The sequence below is a fragment of the Mauremys mutica genome, chromosome 4, assembly GCF_020497125.1.
Source record: "Mauremys mutica isolate MM-2020 ecotype Southern chromosome 4, ASM2049712v1, whole genome shotgun sequence".
Classification (NCBI taxonomy): Eukaryota; Metazoa; Chordata; order Testudines; family Geoemydidae; genus Mauremys; species Mauremys mutica.
In genome coordinates, this window is record NC_059075.1 from 94,674,335 (window position 1) to 94,695,369 (window position 21,035).

Below are 21,035 nucleotides of genomic sequence, written 5' to 3' on the forward strand. Positions count from 1 at the left end.
TTCAGAGTTCTGTGCCATTAGTGCACCTCGGTTGGTTCTGTAGAGTATTTGCTTGTTTGGAACAGTATATGCCGAGACCCAGTAAGCTGCTCCCCTGCACAAAGAAGTTCTCAGTGATCCCTTCTACAATTTTAGCTAGCTTTGCATTTACTGCACTGCAGGAGAGTTTCAGGTAAGTGTAAACTTTTAAGAGGATTTTCATGTTTTGTAATAGAAAAATTGGAAATCTCCTCTCTGCCCCTTTTGCGGGTCCCCAATCCCTCTGGGTGTTCTGCTGCCCATTAACTTTCCCACTCACTTAGGTGATTGATTAATGTCATAAGATTTACTTTACCTAGGAAAAATGAAAGGCTGTAAAATACGTGATATCAATATACATGAATATTAAGAGAGCAATTCCAAATTTTTGTAATCTCTGAGGAAGCATTGAAGATTATGAGCCATTTAATTAAGGAAGGGGAATAGGACGTCACATAGCTTTTACTACAGACTTGGACTTGGTTTCCTTCCCATAACTAGAAGTGTCCTGTTTTATTGACTGTTCCAGGGAAGCTGTTCCCCATCTGAATGTATTTACATAGGGTTATTTTAAAATTGTGTTGTCATTCTGCTGCCTTCCCTTTTAGAGCATCATTTTGGCTTCTCCAAAATGTGTTGCTTAATCGTGTGTCAGGAACATGTCCAGGTTGGTGGGAATAAATGGCAGAATGGATGGTTTAGGGACCTATTGTTCTTATCCTTGCTAGTCCTGGGTATAAAGGGACCTGCTAGTACAGGGGTGGGCAAACTTTTTGGCCTGAGGGCCTCATCTGGGAATAGAAATTGTATGGCAGGCCATGCATGCTCAGAAAATAGGGGTTGGGATGCGTAGGAGCCAGGGGAGGGGAGGGGCATGCCGCTGCTTCCGGGAGCCACGTGGAGTGGCCCCCAACCCTGCTCCCTGGCTGGAGCACTGGAGTGGGGCAAGCCCCAGACCTCACTCCCCAGCGGGAGCTCTAGAGCCAGATTAAAACGGCTGCTGGGCCCGATTCAGCCTGCAGGCCATAGTTTGCCCACCCCTGTGCTACTAGAATGGAGGTCGACTAATTTATTTTCTGGAGTAGGATTTCTTTTGGCATGGATGTCTGTAATTATAAATTATATGACAGAGTAGATTATGGTCCAGAATGATTACATGACAACTTTTTACTAGTAAATTATGTTGGGTGCATATATTAATGTATATAACTGATCGCATTTTAGCGCAGCAAAAAAAAAAAAGTCTGGCTGTGGTCACAAATTGCCCCAGAACAGCTATCAGGACTGGCCAACGTCACAGTATGAGTTCCAGTTGTCATTATATCTCTGTATCCTGCTGGGCAGATTGGTAAAGACCTGGCGCCAAATTCTGATCTCCTTCACGCTGGTGTAAATCACAAGTAACTCCACTAAACCTCTCTGTCTCGGGTATTTCTAAAACATCCATCCCCTTGATATATGAGCACTTACTTAAATGGAGCTCCTCCTGATTTACACCCATTTACACCTATCTCATGTAGGGAAAATCAGGCTTGTTTCTTTGTAGTCTCTTCCCAGCTTCATGTATTCCGTAGTCCTGTGACTGTGAAATAATCTTCTGTGCTTCCTGCCCTTATTTCTTCTTTAATCCCAGTCATTTTCTTTCTCACCTCTCTCTCTTTCCTTCTTGCAGTCAGTAGTGAACCTGATCAGTGAGCTACAGGAGCAGATGTGTAGACTACAGCTGGAAATTAATAGTAAAATCCAGGAAAGAAAGTCTCAAGATAGGAAACCTGAACTGACAGCTAATGGTCCTCAGGCCAGCACAAGATCAGTGGTAGAGAGCCTCACCCAGAAGAATTGCTCTCTGTGTGATGTATGAGAAGTACACTTCAGCATAATTTTGTGCATTGCCCCCTTTCTCACAAAAACTGAATTCCACTAACCAGAATTATGTTGTGAACAATAGGCATTAATCTGTGTGACTTTTTGTAGAGAGCGTGCTGTGTTAATAATAAACCCAGTGCCAAATTCTGCTCTTATTGATGCCTGCTTTACCAATGCACAGATGTCAATGAGAGCAAAATATGGCCCTAATTTTTTTTATAAAGTTTGCATTTTGCTTTTAACTCTCAAAAGCATTTTGTTATAGCTGTTCTATTTTAGAATGCCAACAATAGAACTATGTTTGTTTGTATAGCAACATAGTTTCTGAGGTGATCTGCTACCATATATGTCAACATAACTACACATTGACACATTGAATACAGTGAGCCACTTGAGAAGTGCTTAGCACACTTGCCGAAATAATTTGCTTTTCCTTTCATTCTGTTCATTGTGTGTGTTCTGATGGAATGAAATTAATTAAAAGAACCTCAGAAAAAACTTCAGTTTGTACTTTTAAAAAATTGAAAATCTTGAAGCAATTTTTTTTGTTATTCTCTGAAACAAGCACTTATGATAAAACATTTTTTATGTTTACAGTACAAACCTTCACTTTATTTGATCAAAACCACTTCACGTGTCAGGGTAAAAGGTACTTTGCTTAAGCTGCTTAAATTGAATGGAGGTGGAGTGACATTGGCATGCTTGAAAGCCTATTTTAAGATTACTCTTTAGTTCCACGTTGCTGCATTTGCAGTGTTTCCTTAATTATTTGTGGGATCATTTCTGGAAAGCCGAACTATAATCTACTCATGTTGACAGAGGGTTTTGGTGTTTTGATTTTTTGTTGGTTGGTTTTTCAAATAATTTTTCTGTCCTTTTTTTCATAGGATTTTTTTAAAATAAATATCCTTTGTTGATTTGATATCTATTAAACGTACTGTTGCTGTTTTTGCTTAATAATTCACCTCTGTCTGGCACTGACTAGTGAGTCATTAGAGTACATATGAAATACACATTGAAGAAAAAGGTTGAAATGTATATTAAGGTATGAACAGCACCATGAATGGGGCTCCATGTTTAAAATGCACATTTGAAGAACTGTTGTTCTTGTTTTCCCCAAGACATAGGTAGGGTTCCTTAATGTACAAGAATATGCAAGATCCATGTGTTTGGATTAGGTTTAGGGTTTGTCACATTACAGGGAATGTCAGTTCAGGGAAATAGTGCCCCCTCGATGCCAGTGCCAAGATTCATCAGTAATGTTGGTCTCAGAGGATGAACACTGAGGTTATAGTTATCTTAAAGGAGGGGAGGGATTCAAGAGGCAAGATATGGCCAGATAGCTGGAGGTCATTAGGATCCTGTATGGACACCTTTGGGTAGGCCCAGTGACAAGGATAACCCCTGTGCTTGGATGCCTGGTGAAGGTAAATTGGGCACCAATGTAAAAGGTAACAAAAGTTGCATTTCAATATGCTAAATTACAAAACCTTACTATTCATTAAAATCAGAGCTTGAAAAATGTACCTACTGTGGACTAAGCCCATTAGTAAAATATACTGGTGATTTTGTTCATACATATTCCAGAACCACACCTTCTGTAATCTAAAGTAATAAGATGGTTATGTATTGTTTGCTGTGTGCTGTTGTAAAATATAGTCAATTTTCTTTTTTTTAATGAGATTTATTCTCTCTCTTGGCTTTAAACTTCCTCGTCTTTCTTTTCTTTTCTATTGTAGATCATAGTGTATATTTCCTTCATTGTCTTCCATATCTGTTGCCTCTCTCTCCTTCCACTCCCTTATAACTCTTTCCCTATGTCGTGTGCTCTACCTTCTCTTCTGTAATTTCTGTCTCCTCGTGCACTTCTGCCTCCCAGATCTCTCATCCCAAAATACCATGCTCCTCTTCCCCCTTAATCTTTCAGAACCTCACCACTCACACAAAGGACTTGGGAATTTTACCAGATTCCTAACAGCTAAGTGGCTAAACATACCGGACAGGGGCAGTGCCCAGGTGAGATGTCTCTCCTTCCTAACCCTCCATCTCTCTTAAGGTGTTGGGAAATGGGAAGGTGCGGAGATTCCTATCCTCCTCAAAGTGTCATCTTTTATATCGAGTCTTCTGATAGTACTTGTCCAGTAAATTTGAAGCAGTGCCTCCCATCCCCAACCAGATCACCCTGGCTGTTAGAAGGGAGAAGGAGTATTCGCTGTGTTCCCGCTATATGTCTTATCTAGATATTTGAGCAACTTTATAAGGGCTTCATAATGTATTATCTGAGCCCCTTACAATCTTTAACAAATGTAATGTATTTATCTTCACAATGTTCCTGTGAGGCAGGGAAGAACAGGAAAACTGAGCAGCAGCAGTGAAGTTTGAACTGTCCATCTACCTCGGGGTTTTAAACCAGTTCAAGTTGAGTTAATCCGGTTCTATAACGCGTACACGTGACGCAACGCATCCCCATGCATTAACTCCACACTTACAGCAAAATTCTGAAGTCCTATAGCAAAGTGGACTAAGTTTGCTACGAATTGATTTATTTAGATCTGTTGTTCGTGTGTATGCACTGCTCCAACAGCTATCCCTCAGTGCTTTGAAGTCAACCACTACTGGTCTGACTATGTACCTGTGTGCATCCCCTGCCCTGGTGTCAAGTTCCCAGGACAGACCCTCCCCCATGCAAAACCAGGCGTGAGACCAGCTTTTGCACATTTGTTCCTGGGCTCAAGTGTATCAGTATTCTGGCAGTCCTATAGCTATTCCACTCCACAGTCCCCACAACTTGCCTTGTGCTACTGCTTGGAGCCATGTTGAGACCCTGCATCTCATTGCCATCTGGGAGAAGAGTTGGTGTAGGAAGCTCTTTTGGTCAGACATCAGGATAAAGAACAGTTTGTGGATATTATGAAGCAGATGTCCACAAAGAGTCATGATCGGGACACCAAGCTGTGCTGGAGAAAGAGCACACAGCTCAGGAGGGCCTACCTTAAGATGAGGGATGCAAGGAAGACATCCACCAGGAGACATGTAACCTGTCCATTTTACAAAGAACTGGACAGACCAACAAACACTTTTGGATCTTGGTGGCAGCACTTTTCCAACGGCCAAAGGGCAACCAGAAAGATGAGTGGGATGAGGGCAAAGAGCTGTCCCCTGAGAGCCGGGTGAAAATCAACCCAGTTCCTGTCCTGCAGCTGTAGAGTCCAATTCCTGCCCTCTATCAGCCGAGCCCAAGTCCCCGCCAGTAACCCAGGCCAGGACCAAAGAGACACATCCTCTGGAGGGAACTTCGGCATGTAGGTACCTATTTAAAGTTTTTTATTATTATTATTTTATTAATTGTGGTATGCTGCTGTGCTGATTTCTGTCTGGGTGGCCCACGGCTCATTTTAGGCAGATTTAAACTAGGAGTCTTTCTGAGTTTCCCAAGCCCCCTTCCCTCAACCCTTCTCACTCAGATCCTCCCTCCTCCCCCCAAATCCACATTCCCAAGTTGGCAGCTGTTTCACTTGAGCACTCTTTTCCATCCTAAATCCTGGACCATCAACAGTCTTCAGGACCAGTCCATGGAGGGTACATGCCTATCTGCCCATTTTCCTTTCACCTTCCCTCATCTGTCCTGCCCGGTGAACCCCCTTCCACCATCACCCTTTTGCCCTCTCAGAATGGCAGTTTACAGCATGGCACAGCCGCAGCCTCTACCCCACCCCCTCCTGTGACAGATTCAAATAATTAATACATTCATTGTGCTAAAAATACAACAGTTACTGAAACACTGGTTACAGGAAAAGGAATTTGGTTAGTGGTCATAGTTTACGTGAGGTATAAATGCTCATTGAAAGCCCAGTGCAGATACAAAAAGTAATGCTCCTCACTGAGGTATAAGTGTCCTGTACATTGTATCTCACAGTTATTGCAAGACCCTGTCTAATCTCTGGATTTTCTCCATGCCTGCAGGCGAGATAAAGCAGAATTTAAGACTGAGAAATGGCTTGATTTTGGTTCTCACGTTATAGGGATTGCCACTTACTCATTCCTTCCAGTATAGCTCACAACTCCTTTCTACTCCTACAGCACTTCTAGGGGACCATTTTAGTGAATATCTTCACAGCGTATCTCTTTGGTCTGCCCTTTGCCTTCTGAATAATGCTATTCTCTGCCTCCTAGTCTCTTCAGTGTAACATCATCGTGACTCAGGACAACACAAAGGGAATGTAGAGGGGATTACTACGCAGCTCATGCCCTGATGCCCACCTCACTCCTATGACAGTACAGAGCCACCTCCCACGCACAAACAAAAGTACAAAGCATAACGAGGAACATAATTCTCCTGCCCCCAGCAATCTGAGACACAGTGGCAAGGCAAGACAGCATACACTGTGCACACTAAAATTCCAACGCAACCAGTACCTTTCCCATACGTAGACCGCTTATCTCTGAGGTTCTCCCGAGAATCTCAAGGAGGTAAAGTCAGTAATTCATATTTAAAAAATGCTATCATGGCCTGACTGGAAAACAAACAATAGCCCACTCTTTGTTTTTTTTCCATTCTCCTGCAGCCATGGCACCTGCAATGGCCAGACCGCCAAGGAGAGGGCCTCTGTCAATGGCAGAGTGTCTGGCCAACCTGAGGGGGCATAAAAGGAAGACGTGGGACAAGATGTTTGCACAGCTCATAGCAGAGTCCCGCAGAAAAATTCAAGACGTGTGAAAGGTGGAGACAGTATCTGAGAAGCCAAAGGGAGAAAAAAATGGAGCTGTCAAACAAGACATTGTCAGTGGCCAAGGACAACAGTCACCAGGGAAACATTGCCATAACCAAGGAGAGCATGGAAAAGTACATGGAAATGCAGAGGCAGTTCAGAGAGACTATATTAAGCCAAAATATGCTGCTTCATCTTATGGTGGTGCTAGGACAGCAGGTGCTGCAGCCCAGAGAGGTGGGACCCAGCCACATTCTTCAGCCCCTGGATAATACAAGTTACTGGGGCCACCTGCAACTCCACCCTGCTCCACCCCTCTGGAGCAGTGTTCCCAGAAGCCATGCCCCTTGCAGAGATCAGCCTTTGGGCACAGATTAAAAATGCATCTGAGAGCCCAGCTCTTTTGAGTCCTTCAGTGCCCCTGATAATTTTGAGCCACAGCACTCAATCCCAGAAATCCCACAAGAAGAGACAGAAGCAAGGCGTATACTCGCCTGTAACTTTAAGCCCCTCCGCCCCACCAACTGTTCTGCACTGCACTTTCAGTGTTGGCTGCACTGTTGTTTTGTTTAATATATTTTCGATTAAAAGCTGCTGTAGTATTGCATCAGTAAAAACTTAATTTTTGGTTTGTTACATGACTCTTTCTTGTTTCATAATCAAAACCATTTAAAATTCATATATTATGACTCATCACTGCCTGAAAGTTAGAAATCCCTTTAAACAATGGTAAAATAATTTATGGAGTTTCACAGAACTACTTGAACAAGGCCACGCTTACAGCACCCAATGAACCTGAATCCCACTGCCAGGGGCTAACGGCTGATTGTATAGCCACATGTTTTCAGGGATGAGACTCAAAATAAGAACAGTGAGCATCCCAAACAATATGTCTCTGGGTCTTTCCATTTTCTATGGGATACTTGGCTAGCTGCTCAAACCACTGAGCAAGATCTTGACCTCATCTTCGCACCCACTGTTAAGGCTTTCTCCCTTATCTGCACAAATATTGGATAGAATACAACATGCTGATATAATGCTCAGCACATTTCTTTCTGCCACTTCCAACCTATTCCACAAACAGTGCCATCTCCCTTTCAGACGGCCAAATGCACACTTGATTACCATTCTGCAGCTGCTGAGTGGGTAGTTAAAAAGCTCTGTCATTCTGTCCAGGTGGTCTGTGAATGGCTTCATTAACTAAGGAAGCAGGGCTTAAGACAGGTCTCCCAGAATAACCGGAGGAACATCCGCATCATTAATGTCAATAGTGTTCCTGGGGCCACACAGTCCTCCTTCCACTAGTTTGACAAGACATGAGTTCTGATCATGTACACTTCCAGTCTACCCTACATTTATGTCTGTAAACCTACCATGGTGGTCAACCAGCCCTTGGAACACCATGGAGATCTATCCCTTCCTATTTATAAGTTCTGTGCCTTAGTGGGGGAATGAGGGTCTGGGAGGGGACAAATGATAAGAGATGGTTTATAAGTTGTCCCAGACAGTTTGATGGCTTTGCATGTATGTGGTTCCCAATAGTCTCCTGAGCATTACCCAGCATTATAACTGGATGCAACAGTACCTTTTCCATGGCATGACGCTCCTGCATGAGAATGTCCCAAGCAGTTGATCCAGGGCCACCCAGAGGGGGGGGAAAGTGGGGCAATTTGCCCCGGGCCCAGCAGGGGCCCCCATGAGAGTTTTTCGGGGCCCCTGGAGCGGGGTCCTTCACTTGCTCCGGGGGCCCGGAAAACTCTCGCAGGGCCCGGGCCCCCGGAGCTTCTTCGCTCCCGGTCTTCGCTGGCGGGGGGGGTCTTTCTCCGGGACAGAAGTACCCCCCCGCCACCGAATTACCACCGAAGCGGGACCCGCCGCTGGAGTGCAGTCAGATCTTCGGCGGTAATTCAGCGCGGGGGGGGGGTGTCCTTCAGTTCCGGGACCCGCCGCTGAAGTGCCCCGAAGACCCGCGGTGGGGGCTGCACTTCAGCGGCGGGTCCCACTTCGGCGGTAATTCGGCAGCGGGGGGTCCCCGCCGTGGGTCTTTGGGGCACTTTGGCGGCGGGTCCCGGAACGGAAGGACCCTCCGCCGCCGACTTACCGCCGAAGCGGGGGCCCCCCACCGCCCAAGACCACGGGCCCCCGGAATCCTCTGGGCAGCCCTGAGTTGATCTCCCCAAGTTGAATTGGTCTGCCACCAACCAGCAGCATTCTGGAGTGGCCAGCTTCCTGATGGTAATGGTGACCTGCTTCTCTAGGGGCAGGGGTACAGCATGTTAGTACACTGTTGATGAAGCTCCAAGGTCAGTTCAGCGCTTGTCTAAAAAAAGTAACCCTTCCCACCCTGAAATTTTCTCGCTACTGCTGGTCATCCCAGTTCTGCAGAACAATTCATTCCTATCGAGCCATGCTGGTTTTCCGAGGCCAGAAATGCTCTGCTCAACATGGTGGCAGACTACTTGGTGTGTATTTCAGCACTCAAAGTCAAACAAATTGGGTTCTGGAGACCACATGTCGCACAGCTGAGTGGAGGATGTGGCAGCAGCAACTGCTTCTCCAGCAGCAGGAGGAAATGCAGCAACCGTGGAAGCAGGACAAGGGTGAGGAAGAAGAGGAGGATACTGAGCAGCTATTTCTAGAGGACCAGTTCCTGGAGGAGTTTCAAACCGTGTGAACACTATTGGTGCAGCTTGTGTACGGCGCGTTATCAGCCATGCAGCAAAAAGCTTTGCATTAAGACTCCCCATGTAGCTATATCCTAATAAAGGTGCTGAGAATCTTGTTGTTGTTGTTGTAAATGCATCTCTTGGCTGCATCAATTAACATGGAACCTTTTATTTACTGACGGGTCTCTCCATCATCAGCTCCTCAGGTAGGGACATAGTCTTATTTGTCTGTAAAGTGTTTGTGTGTGGTGCTTGTCTGCTGAATATTTCCTCATCTGTGGTATTTGTTGGTGTTTTTAGGTATCTTAGATACCTGCCAGCAGGGGGCTTTTTTCCTTCTGTGAACATTAGGAGACTCTTGGGCAGCATTTCAGTCTTCTAGATTTTTTTTAAAGAACCTCTGAACGCAACCCTTGGTACAATATAACATGGATATAAGTGGACCCGAGCACCTGAACACATCAGAGTCAGCCGTCTTTCCTACACAACCAAGCAGAGTTGGTCATAATTTTGGCTAGAGAGTTTCAGAAAGGATTCCACTTAATAATATAGCAAATCAAAGTAGCTTTCACTTGCTTAACTTAGAGTGCACAAATAACAAGGAAAAGTTTATTTTGCATGGGTGGTTCCACATTCACTGGACTGTGTCATGGATGAGCTTTAATTCGTGTCCTTAGAAAACAAACACTCGGTTGAGCCTTTCTTTAGCTGTTCTTTATCTTTTTCTTTTGCAGGGTTTGCTTCAGGAACTCAAACATCTCAAAATTAAAGTGGAAGAGCTGGAAAATGAAAGAACCCAATATGAATGGAAGTTAAAAGCAACCAAAGTAAGCAGTACATTTAGCACTTATGAAAGACAGATTTATTCCAACCTGGAAGTGGATACTCCCTATTTCCCTCAATATTTACTTTTTTTAACATTTAATACAGTTCACTGATGACTATAAAATAAGGTTTTGTTTGAACAATCTGTTGAATGCAGATTTTGCCTTTAAAGTTGTTCTATCCTTTTATTTATGATTTTTACTCTTCCTGCCACCCCGTTCTCCTCTCTTTTTCTTTTCCCAAAAACTAATATATTGGCTAACAAAGGAATTGTTCAACGAGCAAGCCTTCCTTTCAAGCTTTCTATTTCACTCTTTCCATATCAGTTACTAGCTTCCGGAGTAAGTTCTCTAGCTTTAAAGTCACAGTTTCACAGATGCAGACAAAGACAGCAGTGGGAGGAAAAATGCAGAGCTAATTTGGTGTACCACATGAATAACTTTCATAGAGTGTAAGGCCAGAATGGATCATTGGATCATCTTGGATTTTACCCAGTTATTCAAGTATTGAGCCCAATAACTTGTGTTTGACTAATGCATGGACTCCTGAAAGGCATCCTGTCTTGATTTGAAGACATCAAGAGAGAGAGAGAGAGAATTCATGACTTCCCTTTGAAGTTTGTTCCAATGGTTAATTACCCTCATTGTTAAACATTTGTGCCTTATTTCTAGTTTGAATTTGTCAGGCTTCAGCTTGCAGCCATTGGTTCTTGTTATGACTTTCTCCACCAGATTAAAAAGCCATTTAGTATATAGCATTTCCTCCCTGTTGAGGTACTTATAGTCCATAATCAAGTTACCTCTTATGTGAATAGTTCCCAGTCAGCTCTAAAGGACTACTCACATGAGTAAATTCAGATTATTTCAAATTAGTTAAGAAACTAGTGTTGTTTGTAATATTTCAGGTGACCAGATGCTTAATGCAATTAGTATTAATAACAAGGGGGAAGGAATGCAAACCAAAATAGAGAAAGAACAAGTAAAATAATATTTAGATAAGTTAGATATATTCAAGTTGGCAGGGCCTAATGAAATTCCCCTAAGAGTACTTAATGAACTAGCTGAAGCAATCTTGAAATTGTTAGTGATTATCTTCAAGAACTCATGGAGGATGGGTAAGTTCCCAGAGGTCTGAAGAAGGGCAAACATAGTACCTGTCTTTAAGAATGGGGAAAAAAAAGGATCCAGGCAGTTAGACTAGTCAGCCTAACTTTGATACCTGGAAAGATACTGGAACAAATTATTAAACAATCAGTTTGTAAATGCCTAGAGGATAATAAGTTAATAAGTAGTAGCCAACTTGGATTTGTCATTCAAATCATGCCAGACCAACCTAATTTCCTTCTTTGACGGGGTTACTGGCCCAATGGATGGTGTTGGGGAACAGTAGATGTGATATATTTTGATTGTTAGTTGATTGCTATTTTGACACAGCCCCACATGACATTCTCATAAGCAAACTAGGAAATTGTTGTCTAGATGAAGTTACTATAATGTGAGTGCAAAACTGGTTGAAAGACCATGCTCAAAGTGTAGTTATCACTGGTTTGCTGTCAAACTGGGAGGAGGTATCTGTTCTGCAGGGATCTGTTCTGGATCCAATGTTGTTCAACATTTTCATTGTTGATTTGAATAATGGAGTGAAGAGTTTGCTTATAAAATCTAGGAGGGGTTGCAAGCAGTTTGGAGGACAGGATTAGAATTCAAAATGACCTTTACAAATTGGAGAATTTGTCTGAAATCAACAAGATGAAATTCAGTAACCATAAGTGCGAAGTAGAACACTTGGGAAGGAAAAATCAAATACACAACTACAAAATGGGGAATAGCTGGCTAGGTAGTAATACTGGTAAAAGGATCAAATTGAATGTGAGTGAACAATGTGATGCAGTTACAAAAAAGGCTAATATAATTCTGTGACAGTCTATGCCCTTATATTCACCACTTTTGCAAAACTATGATAAATCTTGCGCAAAGTATATCTTGTGAGGCATCATTTGAAAAATCATAATTCACTGCTCATGATTGTCCTGAGAAAATGTGTGGCAAAATTGAACGTTATAAGAGTCTACTGTATGATGTCACTGATGATGCATATTTATCTGGGGAAACAGCCCAAACCAATTCCTCAGAGACAAAAGGCAAATGGATGCCTCATCCAGGTATCAACAAAATCAGTTGAACAGTCACCTGGATAAGCGGCCATTCTTTGGCAGGAAGAGGGGTATAAACTCAAGAGAGGGAGTGAAACTAAAAAGCAAGAGACAAACATCCCAAAGCGCCCCATTTTCTCTCTCCCTGCCCACCTCATTTTCTGCATGTGAGAAGATAAAAATAAACAGCTATTGGACTCTGGGGGAGGGACCCTGATCTGAAAGTCAGGAGACAAGAGTAGCGTCTATGTGGAAGAATATGTGTAAGCTTCCTTTGTTTTCGCTTCCTGCATAAATGCAAATTAAGACAAGCACACATTCCTCTCTTTGTTTAGGACAGACCTGACTTCTGCCTGGCCAGGTCAGTGGGGTTTGGAACGTGCGTTAATAACATCATACAGGGGAATTTTAACAATGTTGCCACACATATTTTAGCAGGACAATACTAATCAGCAAATTATGAGTTTTTAAATAGTATCTTACAAGGTATACTTTCTACAAAGATTATTACAGTAGTGTGTATACAGGGATGTATTCCGTCACAGTAATAAATCCATCTTCTGAAACAGTGACAATTAATTTTCTAGGTCTTTGGTAAATGTTTTGTCAAAACAATGTGCGGTCTATTATCTTCAGAGATAGTGACTGTGAAAGGGAAAATTGGAGGAGCGTGGAGGCAGAGGAAAGAGGAAAAAGTGGTGAGAGAGAGAGAGAAATAGACTTCTGGAGAGAAATGAGTGGGAGAAGATATGGGACTGGAAAGGAATATAAGTGCAGGGTAAGGAAGAGGAAAATTAACTGTGGCGATGACATGCAATTGAATAAAAGAGGAAAGGGAGAAACCAAGATTGAAGAATGGGGTGGAGGAGACAAGTCCAAATCTACTATTAGGAAGTCTGCACTTCTGTCTTCCTATTGCTCCAGCTACTGAAATAAATAAAAATTTGAAATGTCTCCCTGGCTGGGATATATAAAGCACATTAGTCACTAAGAACGCATGGTAATCATTCAGAGTTTTAGTCAGCTGAATTCCTATATTCCATGAGGATTTGATGGCAGAAAGGGTGAGCGTTTGCTGCCACCCAGCTGCCTGCTCCCTCTTGTCAAAATGTGTTTTCACCTACTAAACTAAATCTCTCCCCTTCTTCCCTGTCAGATCATGGGTTTTTCTTAATTATAATGTCTTGTGGACCTGGTAACACCTTACATCCAAGATGCTAGATACTTAAGTGATATGTCTATTAGAAATGTCATGGGTAGATCACAGTAAATTTTTACTGAGGCAGATGCTTTAAGTGCTTCTAAAGATGCACAAAAATCTGAAAAATGATGCTGTTGTCTAAAATAGCCCAGTGTGTTACAGCCAGCTGCTCTCAGAAGGACTAATATGAGATAATAGTATCATTATGTTGCCAGTTGGACAAGTCTGTATTTCTATCCCTGCTGGATTTTTGAGAAATTTTAGAGTGTGAGATTTTACCTAGTCATAAGGGCAGCCTGAATTCTGATGTGTGTAAATTAACAATTGTGTTTTGATCCATATGCATGGTTGGTTTTCAGCTCATGCGTTGCTTCTGCCATAATTGCCATCTAAAATATCTGATGCAGGTGAGAGCAAGTTTTACCAAATGTCTGACAGCAGTGGTCAAACTTAGTAGAAGTCAACCCAGGACACTTTTCTTGTGTTTGATTATTTATCTTTTTTAATATGATGGAGACAGAAATATTATATCACAATAGTAGAAACTACACCTAATCCGAACTACAATTTACATAATAAAATGACCCATGACTGTAGTGAACACTGCAGGGCTCTCTTCCAAAATGTGGGTAAAATTTGGGAAAATATTCTGCTCTCTTGCAAATGACTCTATATTTAGCACTATATTGCTGGCCCAAGTAAAGCCTTGTACAAACTATTGGGAAAACAACTACCCTTAATACTTTCTGTCTATTCCCAGATTACTTACCAAGGAAACAGCCTGGGTGTATTTGATCAGGCTGTACAGTCCTGAATCCTTAAAATCACACCATCCTTGCAAGGCATTTCCTGCTCTGCAGGGCTAATACCATTGAAAAACAGTGAGTACCTGTAAAAGGTATATCCTTCCTGCAGGATAGGTGGCATTTTTAAGGATCTAAGAGTTTCATAATATTAAAAGAAGTTATAAATCAGGGCCTGGAGTCAAGTGAAGTGACTTATTGTTTGGGAGTTGAGAATGAGTGGGTATCCAGTGACGGTTACATTCTGAATTTCTGTTCTGTTCTTTCAGGCTGAAATAGCCCAGCTTCAGGAGCAGTTAGCTCTCAAAGATGCAGAAATTGAACGTTTACAGAGTCAGCTCTCCAGGACCTTGGTGCATAATGAAATTGCAGAAAGAGGTAAGAATGGATGGGGAAGAAATCAAAGCTGAAATGAAAACATTTGTCTTCAGTTCTGTGAAGCAGCAACTGATCAGCATTTAAGGCAATGTAAGGAGACACGACAGTACTGCCTTCTACTTTTTTGGGAGGGGGGAAGGCCGCTCTACTGACAGGCCAAGTAAGAGAATTTGGTATCCACAGAGCACTAAAACTTCTAATGCAGAGAACTTTGTTCTAAATTGAAAGACCATTTAATGTTCCTTGTATCCATATATTTGTAAAATATTGATCTCAAAGTTATATGAAAGGGTATTTCTAGTTACCTTCTTTTTTTAATTACCAAACTGTTGTTTTTCACTGTCACCGTGCCTCAGTGGATCACAGCTGAGAATACCAGATTCAGGACAAACTGCTGAGAAACAGAGCAGACTCATCCCCAAACTGGTTATTCTATTATTAGATATACCAAGACAGAAACAAAAGTTGAACTTCTGTCTCACCACACTGGTTAACAAGAAGTCAAAAATGCATTCTCCATAGGCATCCCAGCCCTTGTTTCTCCACCCATACACTAGACTCTATAACGAGTGGTTATTTAAAGCCAATATAATCAAACAAAGGGTTCTTCTAATCCCAAGAGATCAGCCACATACTCAGGTCAATATATAACTCACATTTTACCCAATAATTACGCTGTTGCCAATCCTTTAGTACCTATAATCTAAAGGTTTATTTAGAAGATTAAAGAAAAAGGAGAGAGTTAAAATGGTTAAGTATAACAGAACACCACTGGCCATCACATTCAGCCCCCAACTAAAACCTCTCTAGCACATTATCAACGATCTACACTGCATTATCAATGATCTATCCTGGAAAACGATTCCTCACTCTCACAGACCCTGGGAGGCAGGCCAATCCTTGCTTACAGACAGCCCCCAAACCTGAAGCAAATACTCACCATCAACTACACACCACACCACAGAAACACCAACCCAGGAACCAATCCCTGTAGCAAACCTCTCTGCCTACTGTGTCTCCATATCTACTCTGGTGACACCATCAGAGGACCCAACCACATCAGCCACACCATCAAAGGCTCATTCACCTGCACGTCTACTAATGTTATATTTGCCATCATGTGCCAGCAATGCCCCTCTGCCATGTACATTGGCCAAACCGAACAGTCCCTACATAAAAGAATAAATGGACACAAATCAGACATCAGGAATAGTAACATACAAAAGCCAGTAGGTGAACACTTCAGTCTCCCTGGACATTCTGTAACAGATTTAAAAGTCACTATTCTTGAACAAAAAACTTCAGAAACAGACTTCAAAGAGAAACAGCAGAACTAAAATTCATTTGCAAATTTAATACCATTAATTTGGGCTTGAATAAGGACTGGGAGTGGCTGGCTCATTACAAAAGCAGCTTTGCCTCTCCTGGAATTGACACCTCCTCATCTATTATTGGGAGTGGACTACATTCACCCTGATCAAATTGGCCCTATCAACACTGGTTCTCCACTTGTGAGGTAATGCCCTTCTCTTCATGTGTCATTATATAATGCCTGCATCTGTAATTTTCACTCCATGCATCTGAAGAAGTGAGGTTTTTTACCCACGAAAGCTTATGCCCAAATAAATCTGTTAGTCTTTAAGGTGCCACCGGACTCCTTGTTGTTAAAATGGTTAAGGAAATCAAATACAAGAACTTTGCAATGATTGCATGTATCAGATTTGAAGCAGTGATGTTACAAAATGCTGGCTTGTAAAGTCTCTGCTAACTTCCAAAAGATTGGAAAGTCCTCAGTCCCTTGATTAGAATGCTCCTTTTCCTGTGAGACCATGGTCCAGAGCTCAGAGTAGGAAAGAGTCAAAATAGAGATGCTTCCAGGGTAATCAGAGCTGATAGATTGTGACTTTTCCATTGGTACCTAACATGACATACTTTGTACAAGATTTGTTGCAATTGTCTAACATTGGCAATATTAATGATATAAATAGTCATAGTCCAATCATACAGCGTCACAATCCCAGTAATAGCCATGTGCAGCCCCTATGTATTCAAACATTCAAAATCATAACTTGTTAAGACTGCATCATCCCCTGGTTCGACTGAATCTCCATCAGATTGCTGTGTGTACGTCTGCACTATCAACAGGGAACAATGCTACACAGAAGAACTGGTCCCCTTCCCTCACTCCTCTTCCATTTTCAGCCAACCTCGCCAACGTTCCCTGGAGTGTTGACCTCACCCAACTTCCTTGAATACCAGGGTGTAGGAGGAGATGATACTATAGGCCCACGACTCCCTCCCTCCCTCTCACTGCTCCCCCTCCCAAAGAGAACTGTTAAGTCTCCACTTCCAGAAGCGAAGGAGACAATCTAGCCCTTTACAGCTGTATCTTCCATAAGGTCTTCCATATCTATTCAGGCAGTGCTCTAACACTGTATTAGCAGTGTTTGGTGCTAGTCATCTGTAGAGTTTGTGCATGTTGAATGTTACAAGGTTTGCATATGACACTAGAAAATACAGTTTCCCTAACAGTGTTTTGAAACTTTAACAATTAATTGAAAAGGAATTTTTCCATTAGGTGAATAGTTTACAATTTTCTACAGGATGTTCAAAGAATTTTTTTTTTAAATGAGTATGTATTACAAATAAGTCAAGAGCACCACATGTTTCAGTTTTCCAACTGTGGGTCCATTCCTGCTCCCACTGATGTCAGTGCTTAAACTCTCTGTGATTCCAAGAGCTCGAAGCCAGTAGCAGGGCCTAAATTTGTGAGTGCCCTAATGAAGCTACTGAATTGGTATATATTTGAAAGGAATTATATGTAGTAATAGCAACATCTCCTCTCAAAGAAATTGCCAAATTTTCTGGTCAAACTTTTTGATTTTCTTCTGAGACACACAAGGACAATAATGTCATGATGTACCTGTTATGCTTGAATGCATATTCTGACTAAGTTGCCATACAGTATCTAATCTGTGCTTTTTCTACAAACTTTATTTGACTTTCACCATTTACCATCGTAGGGGAACTATATAGGAGAAGGCTAAAAGAAAAACGTAAGCCTTGAGATTCACTTTTGGCATTTTCTTAATGTTCGTTTTCACACAAATTATAGCTAAAATGCACTTCTGCAGCAATAATTTAATTTCTGTTTACATTCAGCTGCTTTATCATAATGTACATGAGACAAATATTTCATTGTTTGCAGCAAGCAGACAGCTATCGGCCCTGCTTAAAGCTTGAGTCTGATTTATCACTTCAAACAAAATATGAATGAAATCTCATAGGTTGCTAAATCAAATAGCTGGACTTTAAAAGGACACTGTCAAGGTTAATAGGCCCTTGTTTTGACCTTCATTTTTTTATTTGCATGTAAACCCAATGCAATAGTTGTTTTGTGCATGTGTTTCTTTGTGATTTGTGGGAGATAGTTTTGTTTGAAAGCCTGCTGCTTCTTTTCACCATTGAGGTAAATAAGGGAAAACATTTTGGTAAGGAAATAGATTTTCAATCAGATTTGTTTGGGATTATTACAAACAGTGAGAATGAAGTTTATTTTAAAAGTGATTAAAATACCTTGACATGGTTCTTTTGAAAGTCTAATAGCGATGAATGAAAATTAGTTCAAGGTTGATTTTTTTTTAAAGCTTTTTCTAAAAAGGCAGCTTTCTTTTTAAACCTGTCTGATTGCTTGCTCACCGCTTGCTGGTTTTTGTATTTGTTTTGATTTAATTGTTTTAGTGCATCTCACATGTTGACTGAATGTTGTTTTCTGCATGAGAAACATGTTTTCAGTACCTTCTTTTGAATGTTTGTTAATATATTAATCATAGCCAACCATTGCAAAATGTATGGAACTGGTAATAACTAACTAAAATTAATAATTAAAGTATTTACAAACAATTTGAATGTGAAGCTTGAATGTTCAACCTTAAACTATTCGTTGTAAAAAAGGTTTGCTATCAACGCCTTTTGCAACACTAATTTTTTCCCATTTCCTTATCCATTGTATTACTGTCTTTGAGAACTGGTAGCACAGTTCTTTGTGAACCAAATACATCAATTTAAAAATGTCCAGGAGTGTGTTCCTTGCATGGAAGCTACGATAGATAAAATATTTTTAAGCTCTGCTTGGTCATCTACATTTGGTTAGTACAAATGGGGATGTGGGATAGTTTGTGGAAGTAGTACATGGAGAACTGATGGCAGATTTGTGCCTATGATTAGTTAAGAAATCCCATTGTAAAAGTTCTGTAAATTTACAGAAATACAGGTTTGTGAAGACACAATTTTTGCCTATGCACTTTCATAAAGAACCTACAAATATTGCATTGTAAAGATTGTGATATGTGTGGTACAGCTCTGTATTCGCTGTTGGCATTTTTGCCACAGATTTTATTCAATTATTCAAATTTAGAAAGTTTTTAATAGATTCTGGAGTCCACGGAAACCTTTTTCTTGTGCAGTGAAGACATTCAGAATTACAGCAGGATGTTGGGCTTTCTTTTTTTATTGCTTGTTGTTGTTGATCTTCAAGCTTCACAAATATTCTTTAACCACTGTTCATGTAAACTATAGATCATTCTCCCTAGCTGGAAGGTAATTTCTTTTACAATTATTTCCATAAATATGACACAGAGGAGCCTCTCAAATCTCTAGGGAAACAGGTGTCAAATATTTTCCAGTCAAATTTTTAGGAAAATAAAATGTTTAAAACAAAAGCCATTATATAGTATTAATTGTACGTAGCACCTTTAATATCACAGCAGTTGGCAAGCCTGAGCTATCTGTAGTTGAAGAGACTTCCAAAAAGTGTGATTGTCCCAGTTTAACTTTACTTATACTATGTACTGGGCACTCAGATGGCCCAGTGATAGGCCCTGTATAAGAACCTAAGCAGAACAGAATGGAAATGACTTAACTTAGATTAAATATAATAAACATTTTTCTCTTAACATTTTTAAACTATTTTAGATCAAGAAGTTCAGCGACTGAAGATAGGAATGGAATCGTTGTTAGCTGCAAATGAAGAAAAGGTGAGGAAATGGTTAGGATTAACTTTCCCCTTTGCAGTAATAATGGAGGTTTGTCAAGAAGGTATAATTTATTGCATCTCTGCAATGATCTAAAATGCTGCGTTCATAAGGCCAACATCCCTGTGAGTTACCTGGTGTCGCATGGGGTTATGGGACCTATGTGGCTAACCTTGAAAGTGTGATGCTGCCTTTCTCCACCAGCCCAGCTGCAGCATCTTTAAAATGGGATTCTCATCTGGGAGCTCTTTTGCCTGGGGAACAGAGATCCAGGGTTATGGGCATCCCTCCTTCTCTAGCTTATAAGGTTCACTGACCTTTCAGCGACACTTTGTGGCCCTCCAGCCACTCTTACATGGCTTTCCATTACAGAATCTGAATCAGGAGTGCCTTGACACTGCCCGTTTAGATTCTGCACCAGAGAGTGGGCTGAGAGTGACCTTTGAGTCTGAAACTGAACTCACGGGTGGAGAGAGCCAGAAGAGTTCAGAAAGAGAAAAGTTGGAAAAAATAATTTGACAACATCTTTAAATAGAACAATGTTCCTACCTTTTGATTCTGCCGCTATGTGCTAGTTCTTCTGAACTCTCTTTGAGTGGAAGTTTTTAAGGCACAATCCTGCAAGATGCTGAGCAGCTTCAAATCCCATTTAAGTTGTTTCTCACTCTTGCAAAAAATAAATAAATAAAGATTAAAGTTTGGTGGTTTTAAATTGATGTTTTTAAGAAAATTACGATTAGGGCACCATAATAGCAAAAAGGCAGGCCAGGGTGTGCATTATTAAGTGGTTAGTCCATGTCAATAGATGTGAGGTGGGGACAAGTAGCCTCTTAATACACACCCTCATATGGAAGCAGGGAACACTGAAAGGGCAAATGATAATTCTAGAGAATTAAGCACCTCGTAAATGAACGTGACTCATAGTAGGCTGAGCTGCTTAAATGGTCAAAAAGCCAAAATTTACATCCAGACAATAAAAGACGTGGCATTATCTTTTAGCAGAGCTGTTACAAGGCTGTATAACATTTTGCATTCTAAGAGGAACATCAGATATCTTTGCTCACTTTCTAGTCTCAGGGCTTGGCTACACTTACAAATTTGCAGCGCTGCAGCAGGGTGTGAAAACACACCCTCTCCAGCGCTGCAAATTGCGGCGCTGCAAAGTGCCACCACGCTCCCAGCGCTGTATGTTATTCCCCACAGGGAGGTGGAGTACGGACAGCGCTGGGAGAGCTCTCTCCCAGCGCTGGTGCTTTGACTACACTTAGCGCTTCAAAGCGCTGCCGCGGCAGCGCTTTGAAGTGCTTAGTGTAGCCACAGCCTCAGAGACTGTATTCATAGGGACAGGAGACCCATTCCATTAGCACATATGGAGTGTTTAAGT

The 21,035-nt window shown here is 41.5% G+C and overlaps 1 protein-coding gene across 12 annotated transcripts in view; it reads left to right on the forward strand.

The window, feature by feature from the left end:
* PPFIBP2 (PPFIA binding protein 2) overlaps positions 1–21,035 on the forward strand; it is a 202,817-nt gene that overhangs the window by 147,137 nt on the left and 34,645 nt on the right. For 10 of the 12 annotated variants that reach the window (XM_045016715.1, XM_045016719.1, XM_045016711.1 and 7 more), the window contains 4 exons: positions 9,994–10,086; positions 14,510–14,618; positions 17,642–17,674; positions 19,593–19,654. In XM_045016715.1, coding sequence (XP_044872650.1) covers positions 9,994–10,086; positions 14,510–14,618; positions 17,642–17,674; positions 19,593–19,654 — 297 coding nt within the window. The remainder of the gene's footprint in view (positions 1–9,993; positions 10,087–14,509; positions 14,619–17,641; positions 17,675–19,592; positions 19,655–21,035) is intronic. The other 2 variants (XM_045016721.1, XM_045016712.1) reach the window with 1 other exon arrangement.